The sequence below is a fragment of the Branchiostoma belcheri genome, unplaced genomic scaffold (assembly GCF_001625305.1).
Source record: "Branchiostoma belcheri isolate BF01 breed outbred unplaced genomic scaffold, Haploidv18h27 scaffold57, whole genome shotgun sequence".
Lineage (NCBI taxonomy): Eukaryota > Metazoa > Chordata > Leptocardii > Amphioxiformes > Branchiostomatidae > Branchiostoma > Branchiostoma belcheri.
Genome location: NW_017804209.1, coordinates 439,796 through 449,659, shown reverse-complemented (window position 1 = coordinate 449,659; position 9,864 = coordinate 439,796). Strand labels below are relative to the sequence as shown.

At 44.0% G+C, this 9,864-nt stretch overlaps 2 protein-coding genes across 3 annotated transcripts in view; both read right to left on the bottom strand.

Annotated features, from left to right (window-relative positions):
* Positions 1 to 2,303, bottom strand: part of LOC109481685 — a 4,180-nt gene extending 1,877 nt beyond the window's left edge. The window contains exons 1-2 of one of the 2 annotated variants that reach the window (XM_019784272.1): positions 1,406 to 2,303; positions 413 to 1,291 (exon numbers count right to left, since the gene is read on the bottom strand). In XM_019784272.1, the coding sequence (XP_019639831.1) occupies positions 417 to 1,291; positions 1,406 to 2,144 (1,614 nt within the window). In that variant the 5' untranslated portion in view covers positions 2,145 to 2,303 and the 3' untranslated portion in view covers positions 413 to 416. Of the gene's footprint in view, positions 1 to 52; positions 1,292 to 1,405 lie in introns of those variants that run through there. The other variant, XM_019784271.1, reaches the window with a different exon arrangement.
* Positions 2,304 to 4,012: 1,709 nt separating this feature from the next.
* The window catches only part of LOC109481624 (fibropellin-1-like), an 11,872-nt gene continuing 6,020 nt past the window's right edge, over positions 4,013 to 9,864 (bottom strand). Inside the window, exons 4-9 of the mRNA XM_019784204.1 lie at positions 6,422 to 6,649; positions 5,907 to 6,035; positions 5,397 to 5,516; positions 5,055 to 5,168; positions 4,546 to 4,623; positions 4,013 to 4,116 (exon numbers count right to left, since the gene is read on the bottom strand). Of these exons, the coding sequence (XP_019639763.1) occupies positions 4,013 to 4,116; positions 4,546 to 4,623; positions 5,055 to 5,168; positions 5,397 to 5,516; positions 5,907 to 6,035; positions 6,422 to 6,649 (773 nt within the window). The remainder of the gene's footprint in view (positions 4,117 to 4,545; positions 4,624 to 5,054; positions 5,169 to 5,396; positions 5,517 to 5,906; positions 6,036 to 6,421; positions 6,650 to 9,864) is intronic.

The following is a 9,864-nucleotide window of genomic DNA, read 5'->3' as shown; positions in this document are numbered from 1 at the left end:
CCTTAGGTACTGCTTCATTCAATGCATGGCCAAATGGGAAACTAAAGTCCACTACTACTCTCCTCTTATCACTGTTCCGTTTCTCCACTGTTTGTAATGGTAAAGAAACCACTGGGGACGAAAAAGGGTTCTTTGGAAACGGTCCCACTATGGCACCTAGGCGACGCTCTTCAGAAAGAAAATGATCAACATGTGAAGAATACGTTGTGGCAGACTTATGATTCTTAGGATACAAAACTGCAGGCGGACTATAGAGTTCTTCCTGAACGTTGATGGGCCAACCGAAATCCAAATAATCCACTATATGCTTGTGCTCGTAATCTTTGAGTAACTTTCTCCAGGTATGTATATTCAGATTTGAGTCCACCGGTCTACGAGCGCCAATATAGTTAGGAACATTAAATGCCGATACCTCTTCATGTAGCCTGATCGCCTTGTGTGCCGCCACGTGCGGGGCCGGGTCCCTGGGAGAAGTGGGCGGAGTTACCGAAGCTGCGATTTGCTCTGTCTGCCGGGCCCCGAAATGGCCGTGGTTTGTGCTGGCACTCTTGACTCGGGTGCGGTGCCTGAATCTCCCGAACTATCAAACACGCACTACAGACGTGTAACAGTGGGGCGTTCCATCGTGTGCTCCAATGCCCGGAGGGTAGAGAACAGGACCCGGTCTGGAACTCGCCACAGTAGCGCGGTCTGCTTGCCGACACTCGAGCCTCTTTCACAAGCCCCGCCCTCGGAGCGTTGCCCGCGTTGCCCCGAGCAACCCTAGCCTGTGTTCGGTAGTGTCTTTCCCTGACAGCATCAAAGGCACCGCGGTTCCCCCATGCGAGCGATCCGTATTCCATCCCATACAGTAAAGATGCGTGAACTTCCCGTACTGCAACCCAATCATAGTAGACAGCATCGAACATAAGATCTGCTAGGTGAACCAACTTATGCTCTGCGTCCGTAGATACACGCTCACGATCGAGAACATTCTTAACATAGCCGTGCACAAACATGGGTAGGGATAACTCGTCATAAGTCACGCCCCCTTCTTTACCATATCCCGGGAAATGCACCCGATGTTGTGGCCAATCAACTTTGACCCGACGTGTACCCGAATCATTAATAGTACGGTTACGACCGCTCTTACCTGCACGACGTCGCCTCCTAGAACGTGAGCGGGAGTCGTACGAAGATGTGTCTGAGTCATAGTTGCGCCGGGAGCGTTTGCCTTTCTCTTTCTTCTTGCCGCCGACCCTAGTAGCGCTCCTCTTCTTACGCGACCCCCTGCGACGCTTGCGCTTGTCTGGTTTTCTCACGAAACCCAACTCTGACTCTGTTGTGTCGGATGACAGCGTTTGGGCGGATCCCTAGCCTCGGTTTTCTTCTTACGCGACCCCCCTGCGACGCTTGCGCTTGTCTGGTTTTCTCACGAAACCCGACTCTGACTCTGTTGTGTCGGATGAAAGCGTTTGGGGCGGATCCCTAGCCTCGGTCTTCTTCTTACGCGACCCCCTGCGACGCCGGCGCCTTTCTGGTTTTCGTGTGTAAGCTGACTCCTCTGTGTCGGACGACCGCCCCGATTCAGTCTGTGATGATGTTGAAGTTGAATCAAAGTCGCTCTCGTCAAGGCATTTGTCGCTGATCCTCCTCTCCTGGCTTGTAACTGGATGTAACCAGTCGTCCAAAGCCTTGTCCACCTCTTTGACCAATTTCCTAGATTCTCTCAGGTCTCGTATGTCAGGCTGGTCTTTCACTTGTGCATACTCCCTGCTCCGATCACGTGCGTTTTGGCGAGAAACCTGGGGAGGGGGCTCACTTCTTGCTCGAACGCTGGCTTTCTCTCCGCCGTAATCCGACGATTTCTTTAGGTTGTATGATCTAGACAACCTCACCTCCTCTTCCGCGTCTTCCGAGAGGCTGTCCGACCAGGCCTTACGCACTAGCTCCGGAACTTTACTGTGCCGCCGAAGGCCTCTGATCTTCTCCTGAACGTTAGCACTACCCCGCTGTCGTCCGAAAAAGTCTTCATCTGAGGTTCCTTCTGGCCGCTCAAAAGTGCACCTGCCGCGGCCGTATGGTCCCGGGTGTCCTTTCACTGGTAGCCGACACACGGAACATCGTCTCTTCTTCTTCCTCTTCTTCTCAGGATCAGACTCCATACTCGCAAAACACCAGATGAAGAGACAAACTAAAACAAGACCGGCACCCGCGTACCGTCAAGTCGAATGGCGTATCACGTGATCGTGTCAAAGGTTACGGGCCGAAACAAAAGAAACGGGGGTTTTCTAGACAATTAACAAAAATTACCAATGGTCAATTTTTCCCACTTGGAGAGTCCAAAGTCCACAGTTATCATTAGCTCTATAGAGAAGGCAGCGTTTGGAAACAGAACGTTTGGAAAGAAACACCAAAGGTCTCAACTTATGTCTCTTGGGAAGGTTTCCAATTTCCTGGCACAAAAATGGAACTTGTCCACGCATACTCAGAATCGTACCTGGGGCATATCTATGTGTTCTTGGATATCTAGAACCATGGCTGATCCTAAACCTAACGCATTCAGGCATAGAACTCAGCAGACATGGTTCTGGATACAATAGAGACTATCCAGAACCGTGCCTGATCCTGACCCTAACGCATTCAGGCATAGAACTCAGCAGACATGGTTCTGGATACAATAGAGACTATCCAGAACCGTGCCTGATCCTAAACCTAACGCATTCAGGCATAGAACTCAGCAGACATGGTTCTGGATACAATAGAGACTATCCGGAACCGTGGCTGATCCTAAACCTAACGCATTCAGGCATAGAACTCAGCAGACATGGTTCTGGATACAATAGAGACTATCCAGAACCGTGCCTGATCCTAAACCTAACGCATTCAGGCATAGAACTCAGCAGACATGGTTCTGGATACAATAGAGACTATCCAGAACCGTGGCTGATCCTAACCCTAACGCATTCAGGCATAGAACTCAGCAGACACGGTTCTGGATACAATATTGACCTCACGGTCATCGCACGTACTCTGTCCTTTGATCCTAGATACTGTGTTATACGTCCTTGGAGAGTCCAAAGTCCACAGTTATCCTTAGCTCTATAGAGAAGACAGCGTTTGGGAACAGAACGGTTGGAAAGAACACCCCAAAGGTCTCTACTAGTATATGTTTCATGGGGTTTTCTGTTACAAAAAAAATGGGTCTTGTCTTCAAGTATTTCATTTGCAACTCTTTATTTCATTCAATCCTAGGCATTGCAGCAACAGCACAGCAAAAAGAAGAATATTATTACAGATTGTACGATTATTGCTGATTAACTTGAAAATGTGACGTTATTTATTGTATTCAGGTAACAATTCTTTAAGCTAAAAAGATTGCGGATGTCGCGTGATAGCTTGTCCAAGATGAATTATCCGTTGTGACTTAAAGTGTAATCCTTCATTTCCAGTGTAATAAGCTTAACTGTATGGTAGTATAACGTGTGGATTATTCAGTTATTCAACAAATACTTCCATGTATACAGTGTACAGTATCGAAGACACAGAGTTGATTCATGATGAGATTGCCATTTGGACCTTGTATATAGGGTGTAACACTATACTGATACTGACACTGATTCTTACATTGTCTTCCATATACTGATATGGATTCTAACATTTTCAGTTCGTACTTATACTGTCGACTGTCATAAGCGGGCTTTGTAACATTTCTAACTGTACTTTTCTGTACAGCAGCCAGTGAAAATTATTGTGTGAGACATCCACAGTTAAATCATCATTTACCTTTGTTTCCATTTCTCAGTTAAACTGGAACACAAGCATCTAGGTGCTTCTATTGTAAAACCATCCTGTATTTTGTAGAATTATGTCCAGTGAAGTACTAAGAATAGAAAGTCTAAAGCAGTTACGCGTTTAGCTGTTTACTTCTAGCCTTTAAAAGCATGACAATGCAAATCAATCTATCGATCAGTTTTTAGGTTTTCAAAAACTCGCATTTTCAGTCCGGTGGGTTGGTCCGTGAGGTCAGTGGTCAGTTAGCCCAGCACGAGAACGAGGCCCCGTCCTCTATGCAGTTCATGCCGTCTGGACAGGAGGCGCTGTTGCAGCGGTAGTTGTTCTTGCGAACGAATGGCGCTGGAAGGAGAATTAAGATACAGATTATACGATTTTTTTCTGTTTAATAATATTTCATTGCAATAAATCAAACAATATTCTATATTCAAGCTATGTTTTGACAAAGGTATTGTTTCTGCCTTTTTATGCTTTTTTAAAGGATAGTTTTGACTGTAGATAGCTTTCGTCTCTAATCATGAAAACAAGTTTGCTGCGGACCTTGGCTATACTTGGATGTGGCTATTGGACACTAGATGTTGGGTAGAATAAAAAAAAGAAAGGCCATGTTTCTACCGTTACGGACCTTCTATTGTTGTCATTTTCAAATGTAGATCCTATACAATAATCATCTCACTGTATTCTAACGTATAAAGCCTATGTACATAGTATGGCTCTCCCTCATAAAACCAGATAAGACAGTTTAACAACATTTCCACTTTTTATACCTACCCAGGCAGGTGAAGTGAGGTCCGTAATCCTGGCAGGTCCAGTCGAACGGACAGGTCACCAGGGAACACCAGTCTACGTCTGAGGCAGAAACAACATGTAAACTCACGGTCAGTAAAGAGGCGTCAACTCACGGTTAGTACAGACGCGTCATGTGTGCAACCTATGAGAGGATTTATTGTTTATATAGGTGTGTCATAGTCATCATCAAAATCATCACCTAGCATACCGACTACAGTGTTGGAGAATTTATTTGATTTTGATTTGTGAGTGATTTTCATCGCCAAAAACAACTTGATTTCAGCTCAGTTTTGGTATTTTTAATAACATATCATTTAGTCGATACGGTGAGAAACAAGTAGGTGATTTTTAGCCTGGGTATCGTCCTACTTGTATGCCGGGGCTCCGGTCTCTCAATTATTATGAGAGAGTATGAGTATGAGTATATTATTAAGAGTATGAGAGCCCCGGCATACAAAAAGGGTGGTATCCAGGCTAGGTATTTCTTTTACCTCCTTCACAGTTATCCCCGACGTAACCAGGCAGGCATCGGCATCGGTAAGAGTTGACGTCATCATGACAGGTTCCGCCATTTTGACAAGGATTCGACGCGCATTCGTTGATGTCTAAAACAAGAAAATAGATCAACCATTCATTTCTTAGCTGTTTTTTCTTCTTTAGGTTCAACTATTTTAGAGACGTTTTGGAAAATGCAAGATATGTTCATCTTACATTGCTACATCTACGTCCCCTATGAAATTGGGACGAAACAATATATTTGGTCTTATTATTGTGTAACCAGCTACATTGAAAAGTACATGGGAAATGACCAAACAGTCATAGTTAAAACTTACTGATCTCGCACGACTTTCCTCCGAACCCATCAGGACAGTCGCAGAAAAAGATGGAGTCGCCGAAGCAGGAGGTGCAGTTTCCACCGTTCTGACAGACATGCTGTCCACAGGACTGGATATCTGCAATATTAAGGATACAAAGCACCATTGGTCGATCCAAATGGTATGTATCAGAGAGAGAGAGAGAGAGAGAGAGAGAGAGAGAGAGAAGAGAGAGAGAGTGTGTGTGTGTGTGTGCAAGTGTGTGTGTGTGTGTGTGTGTGTGTGTGCAAGTGTGTGTGTGTGCGTGTCTGTGTTTGAGTGGTGTTAGTGTGTGTTTGAAACCCAACCTGTCTTTATACTACAATCTCGTTTTGCATCTCGCCATCAAAGCGAGAAAATAAAAATGAAATGCAAACTCGAAGCAAATTTTGGTGAGACCTTGATTTTTGTTGAAACAACGTTGATCTAGTTACAATTATTTAAGACCATTAAATGCATTATGCATATCAAGAAAAGACTCCACTGTACCAGACTGGCAGATGTAGTTGTGGTGTTCCGTGCAGGAGGTCGGTTCTGCCTGGAAGCTGTTGGAGCTGTCCAGGAGAACACAGAAGTCACACTGGGCAGGAGGCTGGACGGCAGATATCTGCAACGGACCTGGTGTTGGTAAATGTTAAGAGATAAGTTATTTAAAATGGTCACCAAAATGTTCCATAGCTTTATTCACCTCCCCAACCTACAAAACACTCACACAAAAACCTACAAACATTTCTATTAACACATCCAAATTCATACATCTCGCAAAATGTCGGGCATTTCATGCCCCACTGCACGCAGAAAAAAATCAAACTCAACAATAACATATCAAACGTAGTGGTAATGGTGGCATTATCTATTGTTTACTATTTTATAATGTTCTTGCAATCAGTCCTCGGGCATACGTTGCATAACAGTAACGTTGGTGTAAGTCCTGACATGGCCGTGAGTGGCTCACACATAACTGCAACACACTAGCCGCAGGTTAGAGTAAGATGGACACAAACCTTGAGCAGGCGAGTCATCACTGTAGGCCAGGGTGTACACATGTTGCAGTTTCATCCCCAGCCAGTTGGAGGCTCCAGTGGTGGCTGCGATGCTGCTGGCGATGAAGCTTTGCTGCTGCCCGTCCTTCACGTCCGCCAGGTGACCGTTCTTGGTACTGCAGGCCTGCCGGGCCTCGGCGTGGGAGAGGGCGTCGGGCGAGAACTGGTAGCATTGTCCGGAAAACGCAGCTGAAACAGATGCGGTGTTATTTAGAAGGAAGCCTGACAGTGTAAAGATTTTGTAAGTTGGCCTTACACATATCTGATACGTCTACATTTTCATTATCATAGATATTGTCTAATGGGTCAACAATTGAATGTATATATGGCAAGAAATTGGACATAGCAAACCATGGTGCATTTCAAAACCTAACAGAAAACCTAACATTGAATGATATTGCACCCAGGGGAATTCACTGGTTTTCAACCTCATTTCTTACTGCTGCCCTGCCTAACACCCAACACAAACAGCTTGGCTCACTGTTGTTACGTTTGTTACATGTTTGTAATTGCAATTCCAGGAAACGTAGACAGGTGGCGCAAATGTCACACTCTCTGCAGCTGGGCTGTCTTTTCTTCCATGCAGACACTGTATAGAACTCAACTAAGGAGCACAGATAGAGGAGCAGGCACTGAGGAAAACATGCAGATAAAACATGACATGCATTTTTAACTCTTGTCTAACATCTAACACCATATGTTTTATATTTGTTGTTAGAAATCTAAGAAGATAATCAGTACAAGGACCCCTGATTACACTGTGAAAAAGCAGGACACACATTCTGAACCACCGTCTAACATATAACACTATTAAGCGCACCACATGTGGTTATCTGCATGTGGTTACCCCAGGGATCATTGCAATGTTACATTATCTTGTTAGGTTCCTAACAGAAAACTAACACAGACACTGTGAAAAAGCAGGACACACATTCTGAACCACTGTCTAACATATAACACTATTATATAAGCGCACCACATGTGGTTATCTGCATGTGGTTACCCCAGGGATCATTGCAATGTTACATTATCTTGTTAGGTTCCTAACAGAAAACTAACACAGACACTGTGAAAAAGCAGGGCACACATTCTGAACCACCGTCTAACATATAACACTATTAAGCGCACCACATGTGGTTATCTGCATGTGGTTACCCCAGGGATCATTGCAATGTTACATTATCTTGTTAGGTTCCTAACAGAAAATTAACACAGACACTGTGAAAAAGCAGGACACACATTCTGAACCACTGTCTAACATATAACACCATGGTCCATTAAGCGCACCACATGTGGTTATCTGCATTTGGTATCTCATGCATCCTGCCTCTAATTAAGAACAGCACGGGCTACCCTAGTAGGGCTACCCATGCATTGCAAGCACTGTTAGATCCCAATCTCCAAGCAGAGGTCGGTGGGAAAGAAAAGTGATAGGAAACACGGAAAAAACGTCAATATTTTTGTAATTAGAGCCTGAATGGAAATGAAATTTAGCATGCTAGTAGATTGGTATTTAACATACCGAACCTTGGTCTTTTTTGGTCAACATAGATGTCAAAAATGATTTTAATGGCCAAAAAATGGGTTCAAAAAGTTCTATTTTAGGCCAAAAATCAATTTTGGAAGAAAATTTGAATTCAGAGTTCGATGACCGCGGGTCACTGATCAAAGTGCATCGGAACACGTTCTATCACAATGTCCTTGGTGTAACTTCTTGCATAATTTCGCCCCGCCGAGCAGGTGTTTCAGTAGCCTCCATAGCATGCCAAAAACTGGGGATTTTGGGGGTCTTCAGGGTCTTTGGAAGCTTTTATGTGCTATTTTCTGATTGCATATAGACAACATAGCCGGCCTGGTTGAATTACCGTTTTTTTTTTAACTGGACTAATCAGAAAACAGCCCAAGACCACCCAACCCCCAGTTCTATAAGCCTGCTATGGAGGCTATGGTTTCAGATCAAAATTAAAAATGCACTAAAACTGAACTAGCTCCTGATTTGATAGAATATCATGAGTATAGTGACTTAGGCTTGTTGTTGTTAAAACAAACATAATTTTGACGGCCACTTTTTTTTATCTGCTTTTTTTTTGGTTATCTGTAACTATTTGTCGACGCCGTAATCTAATCCTGGATAGTGAGCGAGTGAGTGTGTGTAGGGGAGGGGGGTCTTTACAGTAGAGTTGTTTACATATCAAGACACATGCTGTCGGTTTTGTCAGTTTTAATCTTTTTCTTGATAATGTGATAAGTATGGTTACCTATACAGAATTTTGACAGCTATTTCAAGGCTAAGAAAATATTGTGAGGGCTTCAATATAGGTGAAGAAATATGTGAACGCTGTTTTCACTAAATTTATGCCGTGAGGCGTCATGTTCAATTTGTGTTCTCCGAGCTTGTGAACTATTAATAGAGTAGGTTTATTTAGCGGGGGGGGCGGTCGTCTTGGGGGGGGGGGAGGGTCAAGGGGAAAAAATTGGCTTAGGGGGAGGGTCTAGGAAAAATTTTTGGACCTGGGGGGAGGGTCAAGGGAAAATATTTTTCTCCAGATCCAGAATAACTTCAGACATTCTCTCACCAAAATTGAGCTCTCAAAGTGTGGGAAATAACGTTTTTGGTGACCTTCAAATTAATTTTTCCGGAGGAAAAATCCCCCCGGACCCGTCCCCTAGTAACACGATCTACGTCAATTGGGCGTGCATGTACGTATCGTAGCGATCCGGGGCTCAACAAGTATGTGTCTTTGGACACCTTATCTTTGCCACAGACAGTTGGTCGGAGAAAGTCCCTTTTTTATGAATTCGAAGATGGCTCAGAAGTGCTGCTACAGGAGATAGCGGCTCAATTTACACAAAAAGGAAGCCAGCGGCTCAGATATTGTTTCCATTTACGCTGCGCCCGGCAGAATAACCCCCGGGCCAGAACTGTTCAATTTGTTATTTGACACTAGCACTGTATTTTATCATTAGTGTAGGACAGTGCGTGGCAAGTGTCTAAAGTTTGAAGTTTGCGTGGCAGAAATTGATACTTTTCAGACCGTAACACTCTATGTAGTTTTTTGCGGAAAAATTTTAAATATTCTAATTATACTAAATTTCAATGTTATTAACAGTTACTATCACTTTTCAACACATTTGTGTCATCATTTCGCATTTTTACGTATATTTTGTCCGTTCAAACAGTCCTTGTTCTGTTCTCGGTGCCACCGGTTTGCTCTGAGGACAACAACAACAACATACAGGGGTTGCCCCCTAGGGTGGCTAATTGGCCCCGGCATGCCAGGCTTGAGAGACAGGGGCAGATGTCACAAGATAAGCCTCCTTAGAAAAAACTCATATCTTTCACATGAGGTGGAATATAATTATCAACTTAGAGTATTTTGTTTGGCATGAATAAACTGTGGTCA